This window comes from Phaenicophaeus curvirostris, chromosome 6 (assembly GCF_032191515.1).
Source record: "Phaenicophaeus curvirostris isolate KB17595 chromosome 6, BPBGC_Pcur_1.0, whole genome shotgun sequence".
In the NCBI taxonomy this organism is placed as follows: Eukaryota; Metazoa; Chordata; class Aves; order Cuculiformes; family Cuculidae; genus Phaenicophaeus; species Phaenicophaeus curvirostris.
Genome location: NC_091397.1, coordinates 60,675,465 through 60,695,437, shown reverse-complemented (window position 1 = coordinate 60,695,437; position 19,973 = coordinate 60,675,465). Strand labels below are relative to the sequence as shown.

General features: G+C 39.1%; 1 protein-coding gene across 1 annotated transcript in view; it reads right to left on the bottom strand.

Moving 5' to 3' along the window:
• THSD7A (thrombospondin type 1 domain containing 7A) overlaps positions 1 to 19,973 on the bottom strand; it is a 181,662-nt gene that overhangs the window by 114,823 nt on the left and 46,866 nt on the right. Inside the window, exon 2 of the mRNA XM_069860390.1 lies at positions 8,322 to 9,153. Coding sequence (XP_069716491.1) covers positions 8,322 to 9,153 — 832 coding nt within the window. The remainder of the gene's footprint in view (positions 1 to 8,321; positions 9,154 to 19,973) is intronic.

Below are 19,973 nucleotides of genomic sequence, written 5' to 3'. Positions count from 1 at the left end.
AACAATTAAGTTCTTTTAACCAGAAGATAAATATTACTAGGGAGTCAACCAAGAGGCAAAGTGAGTAATCTATTTATTTTCTTGTTTGCTTATTAAAAACTATGCACCACTTGCCGTATTATGTAAATACTGACAAGTAACTGATATGGCAAGTCAGCAGCAAACAACCTCTTTACTCTTCTATATACTGCCATATTATTTTTGCGAGAGGGCAGAGACAGCCACAATTAGCAAAAGAAGTGTGTGGTAAGCAAATTAGCCACTGTTTCTTGTTTTAACACTTGGTTTTCCTTGAACAAGTTACAGAAACTGTGAGAACTAATTGCATCGGGAGAAGACACACTGGATTGCAAGACCTATAACTCCAAGTGTTGTATTCTAGATGACATAGAGATCAAGGATGCATCAAATTTAAACTCTCAGTATCACAAATCCCTCTAAATAAGACCCAGTTAAAACGGTTTTTGAAATGATTATCAAAGTGTTTCAATCCCTTTGGAAGTAATATATTAGTTTCCAGAGCAGATTACAAATCTTTTCCCTCATCATCACCTCCCCCTGTCCCAAGTGCGTGCATACCTACTACCTGCAAGCAGACTAATCTACGCTGCATTTCATGTTGCATTTCTACATACCCCCTTTCCCAGGAAATCTTGAGAACAATGAATTTGATGTTCCAAAGTCCCGTGACATTTTTCAAAGGTCTTTTATCTTTCTTTTTGATTCTTGACTCCTTCAAAACATTTGCAAAAGATTTTCAAACTTTATCTTACCATGAGAAACAGATGTTCCTTATCCCTTTCAATGCAAAGACAGAGAGGCATTCAGAATTAAACTTACTAATACTGTATTGTATAAAAATGCTAACTCAAAGACACACATGACATTTTAAAAGTTCAGCATATATAATACATCCACTGAGGAGGCCGGTCACATTTCTTTTACATATCTGATTCATGAAACAGCATAGGCTGACTCTTAGTCAAGACCAGGGAACATCTTTGTTACTACAAAATAGTGTCTTCTGGGTTTGGGACCTCAAGTTACAGATTTGATCACCACAAATAATAGAAAGCAAAGTTTAACTTAATGCAGATTGCTCTGTACTTTCTGATCGTTTATGTGTGTGATTTAGTTACCAAAAGTTGGATGAATTTTCTCATAGGAGACAAAGCAAATGGTCAGGTAACAGATCAGAAGATAAAACCAGATAGTTAACATTCATTTAATAATATTGCTCAAACCACTGGGGCTGTTGCAGATGTCACGAGTGCCAAGGGAAACAAAAAAGTAGAAATGTTCAGGGAGAGGGAATCTTTCACAGTCCAATGATACACTAACATACCATACTACAGATAATTTTAAAATTGATTGAGCAGGTTATTTGGGAATAGTCTAGACAGATGGCGTATTAAAACCTTTTGAGGGGACTTCCTTTCGCCAATGGGAATTTTTGTTACATAGCATTAATTAGCATTTACTTTGACCCTAACTATCAGATTAATGGAGTTATTGGCAAAGTGAAAATAAATACAATGCCAAACATTTTGAATAAAACTATACAAATTGAAGTTAAAATAATTAGTCACTAAAATAATATTACTAATATTCGTTGTGTGTAGGTATCACTTTAGATTTGTTCCCTATATTGCTTACTTTCAACAATATCACTAATTTCATTTCAGTCTCCAACAGTGATGACTATTAGGAGGTGGGCTGGAACACTGGAAGTTAAGCACTGAACTACCCAACTCTACTGTTCTGGGGATCTGCAAGTGAAGCAGGACTCTATGACTTCCAATCCTTTGCAGTCCTCCACTCCCTGGGGACAACATTTCCCAGGAAGATGCTCAGCTCACATGCTCTACCATATATACAGCTCATTGAGAAAACCTTATGGCCCAGACTACACTTAGTTGCATAAAAGAAAGAATAAAATATCTGTAAACAGGTTGCCCAGGGAAGCTGTGGCTGCCCCATCCCTGGAGGGGTTCAAGGCCAGGCTGGATGGGCCTTGGGCAGCCTGAGCTAGTGGGAGGTGTCCTGCCCACGGCAGGGGGGTTGGAACTAGATGATCTTTAAGGTCCCTTCCAACCTTAACTATTCTATGACTCTATGATAAACAAATAATGCATTCTAATTTGTTCCTTGTGGACTATTTACAGACTATGACATGATACCAATATAAAGATGTCCAAAATCTGGAAAAATATTGCTGATTCATATTCTGAATTTTATTTGTTTAGGCACATTGAAGCCAATTAACATAATAATCCCTGGACAATGATGCATAAAAAATGCATAAAAGTACAGTGTAGGAGAATCTTTGTTAAAGTTCTCGAGGCCTAACTCCATTTACCACTGTGCATCTTAATCTCTTACTAAAATATGCTAGAAATTCAACATAGTATTCATTCATAGAATTCATTTGTTCATTCGTAAGATATATGGCCACAAGAGATTATCGGAACATACAGTTTGACCCTCATTACATTACAGGCTATTATATTTTGCTAAGACAAATTACATGTCTATGAATAGAAACTATATTCTAGAAAAGCATCCAATCTTGAAGCTTTGCAAAAAAAAAATGAATGTCATACATCTAAATGACAGAATAACTGTTCACTATATGAAGAGTTAAAATATGGTGTGGAAAAAGAAATGATTCATTGCTGTTGTTTCAATTATTCAGCACGGTGTGTATGTTTCCCTCTTAAATCTAGATTTTGGCATGGGATGTCAAATGTATAGCAATACTGACAAGCCACTGTCAAAACAGCAGCCTCAGTAAGATGATGGAGCAGGTACTTAGAATAGAAAGGTACAGTCAGTGAATAATACTATGCATATCCACAGAAAATACTGTTTCCACCAAACTCACATTAAAAATCTACAGGCTGCTTCTGACTTTCAAATTCATGGAAATTCTAAAGGGACAGCGGAAAAATATTAGGAAAGTAATATGTTTCTTTAATAATATTTTATGTTTTTCTTATCCCAGTACATCAAGACCCCGTTCTTTTTACTTATCATTTTTTTCTTCTAAGATGACTGTCCTCTTCCCTGTTGTTCATTTGTTAACGGCATGTGCTCTGAGTAATTACAAATTAATTTATCAAGACTTTATAAGTTCATTATCCAAACAGGTGATATTTATAAATGGCTAATTTCTAAATCACTTATGGCTTTCAAATCCTTACAATGTGTCAAGATTGGAGACTTCCTCCTCAAAACCAGGTATACAGCTGCCTTTCCAGTAACATAAAATACACTTGTAGGCAGGCATGCTTCTAGCAGGTGTATGAACAAGCTGAAGATTGCTTATGGTCATCCATCTCTACATGTCCCCTCTGCATAGCTAGTCCCTCTTCTTCCCACAGCCTGTGTTTCTTAAGTTTCTCCACCTTAGCCACTGCCATCTTCATACACATCACCCTTTCTGTCTGTTACTTCATGGAGCAGCTCAGAGAAGTACAGAGAGTCTTTTAAGGCTATTTATATGCAAGGAATATATTACAAGGTCCAGCAAACCAAATGGCTGGATTATGGGTCTGAGTCTCTCTCTTGTTTGCTCTCTGACAGCATATACCTCAGGATGACTTGCTTGCTTCTGCTGGTTTATTTTTTTTTTACATTCCTCCATACAGTCTATAACTTAAAAGGAGAGCAAAAGCCCATAAAGTGGATGGAGACATTTGTTGTATGATTTGGAAGATGAACACTTGGATTAGGAGGTTTCAGGTCCTGAAAATATGAACAAAGTTTAAATGTCATCCTAGAGGAGCAGATTCTCTCCCTTTTTCTGCCAGTATAATCTGAGTATTACTTGTTCACCAGCCTAAGTTATCAGATGGCCATTCTCTAATTTCTTAGTCCATGGGCATCCAGCTTAAGACTTGTAATCACTAGTGAATATAGTGGTTGTGCTTTAAGGATATATAGATCTCTGAGAAGTAAGCTGAAAAACCAGGCATTATATTCTTCAAAGTGGATGCCCAAAATTAGCAAGACAAATCAACGATTTTGGCCTTACTGATGTCTCTCATATCTCAACTATAATACTGGAATAAATAAAAGTTTTAACTCTCCCAAACTTGGAAGTTAGTAAAGCGCTGCAATGAGACCATTGTGGAAACTTCCAAGAGAGTTTAATCCATTGCAAGGTATAGATATAGCTAGACATTGCCAGATATTGCAGGAATGCACAGAATAAGTGAGAAGGATAAAAATAAATAACAAATTATTACTTTTTGAGAAGGACAGATGTGAAACAACTGAAACATGATAATAGGATCAAATTCATAAAGGTTCTAAAACAATATACCCAGAAATCGGTCGGCATTTCTTAAATTTTGGATGCTTTTCTTTCCCACAATCATGTTTCACTGCTATTACTGTTTAAGATTATTTCCCAACAAAGAAATAAAAGCCCTGAATATATCTAAAACTTTACTGTTTGTTCAATTCACACTGCAAGTCATCAGCAATGTTCAGCTTCACAAACAGGTCTCTGCCACAGAGATACTGACAAGAGAATATTAACCAGTTCCAAGGACTGCAGCAAAAGAGCCAGTAAAGACAGTTTCTTACCTGGTCCCCTCCACTTCTTCCTCCATTCAGACATGGTTGTTTTGGTCTCAACAAAATAAACAAGCCACATGCAAACAACGGAGAACGAGAAAGGAAATAGTTCCAAATTCCTGGGATATATATATTTTTTTTTAAATAGGAAGTTATACACTTGCAAAACTGTTTTAACTACAGCCCCATTTGCAGTCATTTCAGCTTAACAATTTTCAGTTGGAGGCTGCTCCCATGCCTAGGGACTAACTGCTACACAGAAACTTGATGCACTTTGTCAGTGAATTTAAAAGTCTTTGCTGAAATGCAGAAACAAACAGAAACACGTTTCTCTAGATTGACAGTTTTGTGATCTAGTGGCTCTCTGTTGGACCTCTGGCAAAGTACACTTGCACATTTCAGGGGACCAGTACTGTCCTCTACATTACCAGCAACATTGTCCAAGTTTTGCTGCTATCCAGAACAGTCATTTTATAAGACAGATTTAACTACTGATTTTTTTCTTCTCCAACAATTCTAAGATATTTTCAGTACACCAGAACTTCAGTCTAAGGGAAACATAAAGCAAATACAGGCCATGTGACACATACATTACCGCAGAATAAGCAATACAAAATCCAATATTTCATCCTTCATGGGAGAATATGTATTCTTCACTCGGCAATAAAGTGTATAAATTACACTTTGATTTTCTTGTTTCATTTCTGTTTATTATGCTTGGTGCGCCGATGTGTCGAGAGTATTTGCCTTTTTGAAGTTTTGCTGACAGCATTATTGAAACATTTTCTCTGGAGCACCCTTCTGAAACTTGTTTTTTGAAACAATTTTTATGCTATACCAATTTTGCTGTGTCTGCAAAAAATCTTACTAGCCTGAGGGTTTTTCTTCTTCTTTCAGTCATGCTGCCAGGGGGCTGATTGTTTCTGATTACTAAAGTAAAAATTCCCTTAAAATGAACTATTCAAGCTGAAGAGCATTTCACATGAGCATGGCAGGTTTTCCAGCCACCTTACTTGTCTATATTATTTAGTAACACAGTTACTAAGCGGAGATTATAAAATCATTTGAGCTGGCTGCATGGACAGCCTTGGCAGAAAAAATAATTTTATTGTTTGAGATTCTGGAATGTCAATCACAGAATAAAGCATTTGACCACCCAATGAAGAGAGCGGCATAAATGAAACAAATAGATATATAGATGACATACTAGGTAGGTCCATAAGCCAAGGCATCAGTGCTGGAATTTCTCATATGAGTCTTTTAACCAAATTTTCTTCTTTTCACTATGCAACTGGAAAGAAAGTTTCTATGTTAAATCCCTTTGTTTATTTACAACATAAATTACATCCATTAGACATCAAAATGTCATTGCAAACCAAAATGTTGGGGTCTGGAAGGGATCTTTGGAGATTATCTAGTCCAACCCCACAACTAAACCAGGCTCCCCTAGCAGGTTGCACAGAAGCCTGTCCACAGAAGGTGGGTTTTGAGTATCTCTATGGATATGTCAGCTGCATAATTTGTTTCATTTTTGACCCTGCGAAGAATCACTCCTACATTGCATTATCTATACCTTCACTGCCTCAGGCAAGATGGTTTTATTCATTCCCCTACTACAACCTAAAAAGTGTATATATGGTATAATAAGCTGGGGTACCTGAAATTAGGACTGCATTACCGATCTGAGTAGATTCAAGAGTGAGTGTAAAGATGATAAAAAAATTATGCCATTCACTTCCCATTACATTTTTTCTATATTTTACTATTTATGAGAGCCTCAGCACAAAACTGTTCTGCTCTATCCCTTTTTTTTTTTAAACATGGTTGTTCTGAATTACTTGTTTAACCTTACAAAAACTTGAGGACTTTCAAACACAGCAGCTGGCTGCTATCTGCTAGCAGCTGATACGTTTGATAAATTATTCCCTGTACTTAAAGGGTAATGATGTTCCTGGGTTAGGCACAGTGTGAGTTGCATGATGCGAGGCTGGAAAAGGAAGGGGTAAAGGCAATCTCTTCCTGTACCAGCACCGAGCCAGCGCTGCAGCCATCACATGGGACTGCCTGAGCAAGGTGATTTTGAGATTCCTTGTGCATACATTCATCCAAATCTGGGTCAAAATCTGAAAGAACTGTAGAAAACCAGAGCTAGAAGAGACTGTGAAAAAATTTCCAGTCAGACCTTTGTCCTTAACCAAAGGTTACTGGAGGTGCGTCATTATTGACATACGCATTTCTAGCCTATTCTTACAAACCTTCATTGATGGAGGTGGCATATATTTCTCCCTTTTCCAGAGCTTCACTATTCCCAGTATAGAGAAGTCTAAATTCATTCAGCACTGCTGTGATTAGCCCATTATTGTTTTTCCTATACATCTATAATATATATAGAATAACTTGTTCCATTCTTCCTTATGATGCGTTTTTACATACTTGGAGATACTTCACATGTTCACTCAAGTCCCTCCTTCCACCTAAACAACTCAAGCCTTTTAGTTCTTCCCTTAAGCCGGGAACCCTCATAATTTTCCTGTTTTACTGCTGGATCCCCTCTTGAAAGGAAATATACTCAAAAAATCTTTATTATACTTTAAAACCTATAACACAGGGCTTCTGATAGGAAAGGCTGAAGCAATTACAAGTTCCAGGATAGACTGTTTCACTGCCACAACAAAAACTCCAAATTAAAATACCCTAAAAAAGTTGACAAACACTAACCTAGCAGCAATGGGTGTCAGCCTCATTCAGCAAGATATCTTAATCATTTCACAGTTGAAGTAAAATTGATTAATCATGCATCGAACTAGAGGGAAGGAAATAGAAAGCATCACATCAAAGACAGGAAAAGGTAGACTAGACTGAAAGATGATTTTTGAGTTAGACAAAAGCATTCTGGGGGATAGGAAGGAAAAAACATGAGCTAGCAAGAGAACACTGGGTGAAACAAGTAGAAGATTATACAGTTGCAGAATCATAGCCAGAAGCTTATGGAAAGATTTCTCAAAACATCTGTGGCTGCCTAAACTCTCAAAAAGTAAAATTATAAATAAATAAATAAAAATAGCAGACATAAATGAAGAGAACGCATTTGTGCACAGAAGACAGCATAAATGCAGAGAAGAGAAAGAAAAAGAGGATGTACGTGAAAGAAACAGAGGTTTAACAGTCTCCCTTTCAGGAATTCTGCCACAGGAATCAGGAAAGATAAACAATGTCATGCTTTTCTATTTCAAAACAAAAGGTACTGGAAAGAACAGATACTGCCTTCTCATGTAACATCTTTCTCTCTGCTATCTGCTTTTATTGTGAGACAGACCCAGGCAAGTTTCCTGTTAATTCTTTGTGCCCAGAGCCTTAAATGCAGTAACATTACCTCTTCCAAGTATGTATGATTGGTTAGAGAGCAAAAAACTGCCTGAACTCACAGAAACAGAGCAGACATTTGACAAATATTTTCTGGCTTTTGAGAGAAATCTATTTAGACTAAGAGAAGCTAGGGAGCTAGCATAGTTTAACAGTGCACGTTTATGTGATGCTTGCTATGATCATCAGCACAGTCTGCATGTTTTATGTCATAGAAACATCTTGAGTTTGATAAGGGATGTTGATATCAGAAATAGCTTGTGCCCCATATATTGAGACTCAGGATTGTGTAAAATAATACCAGCGTGCACTTGTTTTAATTTTGCTTTAAACAGAGAAAAATAAAGATGTGCAAATTAATAATTAATGATTACCTCAGAGCAGTAGTTTTCCCATTTCTGTGAGTACACGTGACCTGCCTGGTTTGGTAGCCAATCTGTATGTCCCAGTATTTGTTTTCCTGTCTACTCTGTCTGTTTCGATTCCTTTTCTTCTTAATTAGCTCACGAGCCTCAGGATCCCGAACTGCCTTTTCTCTGTCCTTTTCCTTGTCTTTGTTCTTCCCTCGTTTCCTTGTTTGCCTTATTTGTCTTGAATGGGGCACTGAGCATGGGCTCCAGGGTCCCACATTTAGGCTATACAGGCTTTCTTCACCAGTGCATGGGCTAGACTGACAGATCTGAAACTCTGTGAGGTTAGGACAAGCAGACCCACCAAACTGTGGTGGAGCCACAACATGCCTTGTTCGATGCTGTAGTCCATTGCCACAGGTCTTGGAGCACTCAGACCAGGGGGCGAATTCAGCTACGATGCAGTCCTGGCGACATGGGATGAGGCATGCCTGCTCCTGGCGGGGCTTCGGTTCAAAATACTCGCAGATGACATCCTCAGCTGGCACCCCATTGGACTTCTGGATACAGGTGATGTCCCTTGTCTGGATCCCTTCCTCCCCTCTGAGGCATTCCAGGGGCTTCTCATGGCTCCGAGACAGGACAGGCCGGCACTGATTCCAGCTACCAATCTGCCAATCATACAGCTCTTTGTGCCAGTCGCAGACCCGAAAACAGCTCTGCTGGTTGTCCGGCCGCTCCGGTTGCTTGCAATTTGTGGGCAGCGTAGTCCAGCCCTCCACATGGGCGCACCACACTGCTCGCGTTTGAATGCCACCTGGACCACATTCATCTCCCATGCATCTCCCCCACGGACCTGCAAAAACAAGAGAAGATGCTAATGTTGCACAAAATTTTGCCTTTGCCATGGTAAAACCAAGCTCACAGAAACGGTTTTCCATTTCCTGTATCCCTTAGGAATTTCATTCTTGGAGAAACTTGAACTTGGAAAACACAAAATATGTATGAGATTATTCATCATCTCCTATTTTTATGATTTTAGATACATTTCATTTTTATCTCAGACAAACTGAACATTAAATTTCAAGAGCATACACAGGAATTAAACACATTAGAGAACTGAGCAATCACAAAATCATCATATGTAGTGTTTACTAACAATACGGGTGCCAAAGTCCTCCCCTCCAACGCATGAATCTAATCTTCTTTCTCACCTACATGAATAAACTTTCCTGGACTGTTTTGGTTTTTGCTTCCCATTTCTACCAGATTACTCTTTGTCCCTGATGCCAATTAGTATCGCATCCTCTCCCTTCCATATTCTGTTAAATAATGAGAATGGCAACATATGACATTTTGAAAAATAGATGAAACTTCAGGTAGGCCAATTCTATTCTTTCCTTTATTATAACGAAAATAGAAATTAAAAGCCAGTTGAGGAGCACTTCATAGAATCATAAAACCACCAGGTTGGAAAAGACCCACTGGATCATTGAGTCCAACCATTCCTATCAAACACTAAACCATGCCCCTTAGCACCTCAGCCACCCGTGCCTTAAACACCTCCAGGGAAGGTGAATCAACCCCCGCCCTGGGCAGCCTCTGCCAGGGACCAATCACCCTTTCCGTGAAAAATTTTTTCCTAATGTCCAGCCTAAACCTCCCCTGGCGGAGCTTGAGGCCATTCCCTCTTGTCCTGTCCCCTGTCCCTTGGGAGAAGAGCCCAGCTCCCTCCTCTCCACAACCTCCTTTCAGGTAGTTGGAAAGAGCAATGAGGTCTCCCCTCAGCCTCCTCTTCTCCAGGCTAAACACCCCCAGTTCTCTCAGCTGCTCCTCATAAGGCCTGTTCTCCAGCCCCTTCACCAGCTTTGTTGCTCTTCTCTGGACTCGCTCCAGAGCCTCAACATCCTTCTTGTGGTGAGGGGCCCAGAACTGAACACAGGATTCGAGGAGCGGTCCGAGCTCCTCGAGCAGTCGGAGCAGTGCCGAGTCCAGAGGGAGAAGAACCTCCCTGGACCTGCTGGTCACGTCGTTTCTGATCCAAGCCAAGATGCCATTGGCCTTCTTGGCCACCTGGGCCACTGCTGGCTCATGTTCAGTCACTGTCAACCAACCCCCCCAGGTCCCTCTCCTCCAGGCAGCTTTCTAGACAGACTTCTCCTAGTCTGTAGCTGCACAGGGTTGTTGTGCCCCAAGTGCAGGACCCGGCATTTGGCCTTGTTAAACCTCATGCCATTGGACTCTGCCCAGCGGTCCAGCCTGTTCAGATCCCTTTGGAGCCTCCCGACCCTCCAGCAGATCCACACTTCCACCCAGCTTAGTGTCATCTGCAAACTTGCTAAGGGTGCACTCGATGCCTTCATCCAGGTCATTGATAAAGACATTGAACAGGGCTGGACCCAGCACTGAGCCCTGGGGAACCCCACTTGTCACTGGCCTCCAGCTGGAGTTAACTCCATTTCCCACCACTCTCTGGGCCCTCCAGCCAACCAGTTTTCCACCCAGGAGAGTGTGCGCCTGGCCAGGCCAGAGGTGACAGTTTCTCAAGCAGAATGCTGTGAGAAACTGCGTCAAAGGCTTTACTGAAGTCCAGGAAGATCCATCCACAGCCTTTCCCTCGTCCAGCAGCCGAGTCACTTTGTCATAGAAGGCGATCAGGTTAGTTTGGTAAGACCTGCCTTTTGTGAACCCATGTTGACTGGGCCTGATCACCCGGTTCTCTTGCATGTGCTTCATGATAGCACTCAAGATCACCTGCTCCATGACTTTCCCTGGCACTGAGGTCAGACTGACAGGCCTGTAGTTCCCTGGATCCTCCCTGCGACCCTTCTTGTAGACGGGCACAACATCAGCCAGCCTCCAGTCCAGTGGGACTTCCCCAGTCAGCCAGGACTGTTGGAAGATGATGGAAAGGGGTTTGGCCAGCACACCCGCCAGCTCCTTCAGTACCCTAGGGTGAATCCCGTCCGGCCCCATAGAATTGTAGGTGTCTAGTCGGGCTAGCAAGGCTCTGACCACCTCCTCTTGGATCACGGGAGCCTCATTATGCTCCTCTAGCTCCTGGGTTTGTACACAGACAAACAACTTTCTTTACAATTAAAGACTGAGGCAAAGAAGGCATTAAGTACCTCAGCCTTTTCCTCTTCCTCTGTCACTGTTGTTCCTTCTGCGTCCAATAGGGACTGTATGGTCTCCCTAGTCCTCCTAGGGACTTTTTTTTTTGTTATCTTTCACAGACTTGGCCAATCTGATTTCTAGCTGAGCCTTAGCCCTTCTGATTCTTCCTCTACACAGTCTCACTTCCCTCCTGTAGTCCACCCAAGAGGCCTGTCTCCTCTTCAATGTAGCAACAATCAGGAAAAGAAGTGTAACCGGTACCATTCTTCACAACTAGCCACATTTCTCTCTTGGGTTATGGCACGTATGGGCCACACATTCATATTCAGTGTCCATTAGGCATAAGTTTTTAAAGCTAACTTTCAATAAATACATTTCACAATACTGATGAACATCTCAGCAGCTTACTTTAAGCTAGTTATCTTATTCAAAAGGAAGAATAAGAACTGCCATTTTGTTACTTCCTTTAGCTTTTAAAAAATTTTGAAAAAAGTTAGAAATTAATGTATTTCTGGCAATATGAACAGAAACTTGTTTTGATCAAAATTATTCTGAGAAATACAAAATCATTTTTTCTTCTGAAAGCAATTTCTAGCATCCACATTAATCAATACATCTGACAGTTTCTCATCTGTACATAGCTTTGAAATATTCACTGAATTCATCCACATTTTCTTGCAGAATCTAGCACTTGCCAAGGAGCATGGTTGCTACAGGTTCTCTATATGGACCTTACAAAAAGAGAGACAGCGGCTCCTCTGCAATTCCTTTTATAGGCACACACATGTGTCTAGCTATTATAAAAAGAGTCTACAATAACCCATTAAGTGGCCCCAAAAAACATTGCAAGCATCAAGACTAGGCATGGTTTGCACTTGAAAATAATCACAAAATATCAGGAAAAGAAACGCCTCTGTTCAGAGCAAGGTGGCTTTGCGACTTTGTTCAAATAACAACAAATGCATCCCAAGACAGCCCTAATCCACCACCAACTTTCATCTCATTGCCACCAACCGAAGTGATAGCACCAGCCCAATGCTTACAATATTTCTCTGACTTTTCATCACATATCACTGAAGATATGTGATGAAAAAAAGTGAAGGCAGAGGCTTTGAACAATCCTCACATGCATGAGAAAAACATGTACAGATCATCGGACACATGTTTTTTATATTAAATCATTTTTACGGGCAGTATTTGTGAGCAGATCATCTTGAGTGCCATCACATACAGGCTAACCAGGTGATAAGGCCCAGTCAGCAAGAAGGCCAACAGCATCCTGGCTTGTGTCAGAAATAGTGTGGCCAGCAGGACTAGGGAAGCGATTGTCCCCCTATTCTCAGCATTGGCAAGGCCACACCTTGAATACCGTGTTCAGTTTGGGGCCCCTCACTACAAGACAGACATTGAGGTGCTGGGGTGTGTCCAGAGAAGGGCAGTGATGTTGATGAAGGGTTTGGGGCACAAGTCTTATGAGGAGCATCTGAGGGAACTGAGGTTGTTTAGTCTGGAGAAAAGGAGGCTGAGGGGAGACCTGTACAACTACATGAAAGTAGATTGTAGTGAGGTGGGTGTTGGTCTCTTCTCCCAAGTAACAACCAATAGGATGAGAGGAAACAGCCTCAAGCTGCACCAGGGGAGGTTTAGACTACATATTAGGAAATATTATACTTCCCTGAAAGGGCTGTCAGGCACTGGAACAGGCTGCCCACAGAAGCTGTTCAGTCACCATCCCTGGAGGTATTTAAAAGATGCATAGACATGGCACTTGGGGATGTGGTTCAGTAGTGAACTTAACAATTTCTGGTTTATGGTTGGACTTGATGATCTTATAGATCTTTTCCAACCTAAATGATTCTGTGATTTCTATAAATTTTTCGATATGTATGACTGACCTGCACCTTGAAATTCACACATAAGACTGACATCCAGGCACTACCAGGATTAAGTCAATTTGTGTTTAACATGGGCCACAGACATTTGTAAATACAAAAATTTAGGATAAAACTAATCTAGCAGAAATTAGTGCAGCATATATATGCAATTCAGCAATGAGCGAGATCAGAAGAATGCAATGTAAAGAATTTCATCCACCATCATCACTTAATGGCTGCAGGAGGTGGAGGGGGGATGCTGTTCTTTCACAAATCTTCAGCGGATGTTAAGCACTGGTAACAACAATAGAAAGTCTTTAGGAAAGCTGTCCAGACTAATCAAGGCCTCATATGATGTTAATTTGTTCTTTATGAATATTCTTTAGGTTCTCTCTTTCCCACTTAGGCAGTTTTCACACAGACACTGCTCTCCCTGCTGCGCACTGATCAAGTTACATCTGGGCAATGGGATGTACCTACACTCAAACCATCTCACACCAGGGAAAAAAAGATGCTGCTGTGAATGCAAAGTTGTTTTTCGTAGGATTTTTTTTAAACATACTTAGATGAATACATCATAGTTTACTTGTAGAGAGCTGTATTTGTCTCATGAAAATACCTTTGTTTAAATGTTCTTTGTTTAATCAGCGCATTACAAATGGCAATTACAGAAATAAAAAGGAAGCTTCCTTCTTTTTAATAGTTAGGAGTTGTCACTGAAGTCATAGTGAGTTTAAATTCCCATTTGTAATTCTCTGTCTTCTAAAGAGATTACTGTAAAATGCAACATTAAGATTCCCACTAAGCTTCTAAAGGATGAACATTTATTTTTGTTAGGGAGAAGGAAAGTCAGTGAATTCATCGCTATTACAAGTTTGTTCTGAAATTTTAGGGAGTGATCAAAATGGAGTCAAAAAAATCAAGACAAAACCCCCACCAAAGTACTGATAGTTCTGCAGCTAACACAAAACAAAGCAAGTTATCACAGTATTAAATATTACACATTAATATTGTTTCAGATGCTAAAACTGTCACTATTTGAAGAAGAAAACACTTATTTTGAACTTTGATCTAGGGCAAAGAAGGCTATGTTAAAATCCCCTGAGCTTTTCTCCACATACAAATACAAAAAATAGACAAATCAAGCCCTCAAGTATTCCTATACATTAAACTCAAAACACCTTAAACATCTAGCAAGACATTACTGGCATTTTTATCAAATGAGGATTGTGCCACTCATTGCATCTGAATTTTTGCTGTACTTTCAGTGACAACAGGTTTTGACCCATTTTGTGTTAATGGTTTTGTGTCTATAAGTAGCATTAATAGTTTAATGCCAGAGAGAGAGACTTGGACTGCACAAGACAATGAGCAGCTTAGTTTTCAGTATTTTGAGAGGATTGTATTTAAAGAGACTCTTGAGAGACTGATTAGCAGAAATCTACTTTTTTCTAACTTTGGAAACAAGCTAACCTTACCCAATACAGGAGACCTACCATTTCTTTGTTGTCATGAGGACCAAGAAGGTTAACTAGGCGATACAAGGCTGAGAGTCAGAAGGACACCAGTATTACAAGACAGAATTCAAGTCCAAGCAGTAAATCTCAGGAGAGATCAAAAAGACACAGATCAAGAAGTCTTTGAAGAACTTGGGAAATGACAGTGATGCAAACTGCAGCTCCTGATAGTGAAGCTGGTCAGACCAGGATCAACAGCAGGCATATAACAGCCTCAGAGCTGCCCCCAAAATTACCTGCAGATCTGCTTGGCTAGATTAAAATACAATAAGCATGTATATAACTTGGTACAGTATACCTACATTATACAATTGCTTTACACAATTATGGCAGCAAAGAAAAAACTGCTGCTGCAATGGAGTATTTTTATCACAGGCAGTGGCTAATTGTCTAAGTCTAAACAGAAAACAGTCTCACTGGTACAGACACATTGCCTATTATACTGGGAAGAAGTAACACAGTAAAACACCATAATTATACAAAAATTATTGATAGCTCTTTTTTTTAAATATAGAATCTGAGATGCTGCCAAGATGACACGCTGGCAGCATTTGGAGAGACAGATTCTGTAATTCATACTATCAAGAGTGCCAAGACAATAGGACATCACTGATAGACAAACTTTTATTTTTGCCTCTTTTCCACCCGTGGCAGAACTCCCTGGGTGCTGTATGACTTGCTGACTGTTCTGTTTGCCAGCAAACTCCCCCCTCCGGGAGTGCAATGGATCACCTTGACTGTCATTTCTATTTAATGCTTTTGTCTTTCTCAGCTCCTCTTCCAGAGGTTGAAAAGAACATGCAAGGCAGTGTCTGTATCAAAGCGAATGGGTTCAGGATATGGAAGAGAGATAAAAAAAGGAAAGGATTCTCAATATAATAAAACATAATGTCTGCGATTCAGAGGAAGGCAATGAAGAATCAAATATGCCTAAAAATTATTTGACTCCTAGGTCAAATATTTTATTTCCTGATGGTATAAAGGAGAGTGTAAGCCACATTGCAGTTCACATAATTTCAGACTATGAAGAACATGTTGTTTGCACTTCTCAAATTAACAAGGAAATATAAAAATTAACATTAAAAAAGTGATGTAAATAAATTTCACATAGTTTTCCCAACCTTCCAGCGCACACTTTCAAACAATGAGATAAAGACAAAGGCAGACTTGAAAATATACCAAAATCAGCCACTTAGAAATCTTTCATGGCTCTGCACAGAATTATTAAGGCACTCTGTAAGTGTGGGCCTTTTATTTTTTCTCCTACTAATATCCACTGGGAAAATGCACTTCTCTGATACTATTAATTGTATGGTAATTAACTTTATCCATCTGTTTTGAAATGTCTCTTAAAATCATGAATATAACACACATGAAGTAAACCTAAGAGTAACTATACCAGTTTAAATTCTGACATCAACATCACAAAAAGTGTTACCCTAACTGAGCATTTTCACAGTAGAACCTTACAAATTGCTGTAACCGAATTTTACTTATTTTACTCCAGCAAATTTTACTCATTTTACTCCTTTTGTATATTAGAAAAATGGTGTCTCTAAAACAAGGTTGTGTGCTCCATAAGAAAACAATATTGAATTTGATATGTTTTGCTTGTGTTGATGTAGTGGCCTCCTGTGCTGTAATTTGTGGTAGCTTTAACACCACATTTTAACTGGTAGAGAGTATTTTTCTGTTTTATGTTTTTTCTGCCTTAACATTGTAGCAACAATTATAATAAATACTGAATTATTTTTTTCTCACCTGTTATAAACATGGATATAGTAAAAAGAATCTATTTCTATAGTACAAAAAAATACATAAAAACGCAAAATGGTCTGGGTTTTTTTCTCCTTTATTTAATATAATGCTAGTTCTTCATGTCTCAATCAGATCTATAAACCTAATTCAACACTATAAAAACAAACAAAACACACACACACAAAGAAAAAGCAACCTCCTCCTATATTTGTAACTATATTTATATTTGCTCTGGTTTTGCAGATTCAAATTTGGAAATAAACTGAATCAAGGCTCAACTTTTTATACCATATTTCTTCCCAAAGTAATTTAAAGGTACAGTGATGTAACACCCTGGAAATTGTTATCTACACCAAAGCAACTGAGAGCCTTCAGCTCACAGCAGTGGTGCAACTTGATAATCTGACTTATACGCTAGCACATATACAAACATGAAAGGCTGCACTTCATAGTTCAGAACTATCTGGCTTTGTGTTGTCATAACCTGTAATGAAATCCTTTTCTCTAGGCTTATTATAAACTTAAGCTAATTCTGAAAACATTATTCAGATTTTAGAACAGTTTGGGGTTTTTTTTAGCAAGAGTTCCTCTAATTATTCATTTTTCCTTTACAGAGTACAGCAGTAGCAGCCAAGATGAATACTGAATGAATACACGAAAGGAATACTTAATTGAAGCAGCATGCTTTAAAGTGAAATAGAGCTTCTATGTACTTCAAAGCAATTACTTTGCTTTGAGCCTCAAGTCATGTTGTAATAAATACTTCTGATATTGTAGTATACTGAATACAGTTTCTTCTTGCCCACAACCTGTTTACATATAAAGCTGAAGCGTAAACAATTCTTAGTTTCAGATTACAGCTGGTGTTAAACCATACCAACGTATTCCTTATACTCCTTATGTTCTGTCTCTAGTCACACTGCTGGCTGAAAAGCCAGATAATGCTCTCCGGACAAAATGATGATTCCCATACATAGCAAATACTTTCACAGGCTCTTTAAGTTGCATGAAAGGCTTTATTAACCTTTGTGTGTATCTCTCCAACATGTCTATTTTGGGTTTTCTTCTGATTATCAAGAGCTGAAAGCTGGCTGTGTGACTCCTGTGTGAGACAGCTTTACTGAGTAAGACCAAAGACCTACTTACTCCGGTACTGGTCTCCTACACCAACAAAGAACAGAGGCTTGAAGAAGGCATAGAATGATGGTGAGTATATATAACGCCTTCCCCTGGTACCCTCCCAGCTTCCCACTATTTCCAGCTCAGACACCACGCTACATTTGTTGGTATAAAACTTCTATTATAATATAATTAATACTCAAACACAGACATCTGATGAAGAGCGTCCATGTGTTCTTCAACTTCCTACTAAAAATCTGTTTTACAATTCATATTAAAAATTCCTATATTTTCTGTTCCTTTTTTCACACGTGGCTACCAGAAACACATAATATGAACCTATTTTTTTTCCTTATGCAATAGGCAAGGAAAAACAAAACAAAAACACTCCCATAAACAGCAGAGTCAATTATGAGCAAATCTGTGAAATCAACACTTACTTCCAATTACTATGCAGTCTGTAATCATGATTAAATATTAACATATTACAATGAAAGCTCTACAATTATATGAGCAACAATAACATAACCACAAAGTATTTTTATCTGTGTCCCTGTAGATTTCTACAGCTCTGTCTGCATCAGAATCTGATTTTGAGGAATAGGTTATTGAGAAAACCAATAAAGGATCTACTGTCTATTACAGAGGAAGATTTGATTTGTATAGACTAATACCAGGCTTTCCCCTTGGCTTGAACCTATACAATAGGTTAACATAGGTTTTCCCTTATTTTGAAGTAAGATTCTCTGTTTTCCTCCCTGTCAGCATTTTACATCAAATTTACTCACAAATCTCAAACCAAATTTTAACTGAAACACTGGTAAGAGAACATTTCACTTAACCTGAAAATGTCATTGCCATTATTATTATCAGTGACTATACATGGAAGTACAGAATTTTACACTAATTCAATCAACTGAAGCTTGCCCTTCACTTTTCATCACCGTGAACCCCGCTAGATGAGCTGAAAAACACCACTAGCCCTTGTCATGACACTTGGGCATCAGCGTGTGTTGCAGCATCAATTTCTTGGTATTGTTAGGAGACTTTATATCTGTGCAGGGTCTCATGCCATCTCATGCTAAACGGCCATATTTAGAAGTTACAGTGACTTTAAATTATATCAATTTCACTTCTATCTTGTTAAATGTTATTTTCTTCAGTACACACATGCTGATATCCTAAAAAAAAGAAGAAAAAATATTTCTGTTTCTATTAGCATGACCAACTGAATGCTTTTTGTTTTCTGCCCCTGTCTCATTTTCTGCCCTTTTATTTCTTTCCCTTGTTCATCGTAGCCTCCTGCTGTGGTGCTGATGGCCAGAAGTGCTTGTCACGAGGCTGCTGCAACCACAAGGTACGTCCGTCAGCGCAGGCCATCACACTTGCACCAGCCCAGTCGCTTGTAATCCCAGATTCTGCTTACATTAGCCAAAGGCAAACAAGTAAAAATCCTTTTTCACTGAGATACAAAGAAATTTACTGCTACAGCATTTTGGAGACTGGTTAAAGCTTTTCAACTAGACTACTAGAGCCAGACATTAGAAATGAAATGTAATATCTTTGTGCACTGACTGTTTTAAAGGGTCAGACTTGCTGCAAGATATAATGTCAAACAAGGCAGCAGGAAGCTGGCTACAAGAAAACACCACAATTTAGTTGTAAGAAGCCAGAAAGAGATTTAGACTGTACTCTCAGCCCCACTGCTAGCCTGCAGGATGATCTACATACACCACTTCTGTCTCCTTGCACTTCTGCTTCTTCTATGTAAGGGGTAACAATTTTAATTTTTGAAGTCCACCTAGATGAATTGATAAAAAACTATGTGCACAACGTAAATAGCAGGAGGAATACATATTCTGTCATTTTCTCTCTGGAAGCACATGCTTTACTCAGTATCTTTCCCTTGAGTTTTGCCCTAAATCCCAGTTGCATTGAAAAGTGTGTTTTAATAAAAAACCAAGAAACCCAGATGATAAGCCGCTGCTTTTTCTTACTCCTGACAGAAATCTTATTCATACAGCACAGCATGCATATGTCCAGTCTGTGTCTTCCCTCTGCCTCTTTGGCTACAAGAGAGCTTAGAAAGATACTCAAGGATCAAATTGGAAGGTTTCTCATACCTCTAGGTTTCTTATAGTTGCTTTGTTTGCTACTAATGGAATAAAATAAGACAGGAGACCTAAACTTATCACACAGATAACATTCTGGACCTGTCAACCCTTTGGTTTTCTTCTATTTCATTGGAGGAAAGAAGGTTTCACAAAATTACATCTTCTAATTACAGAACA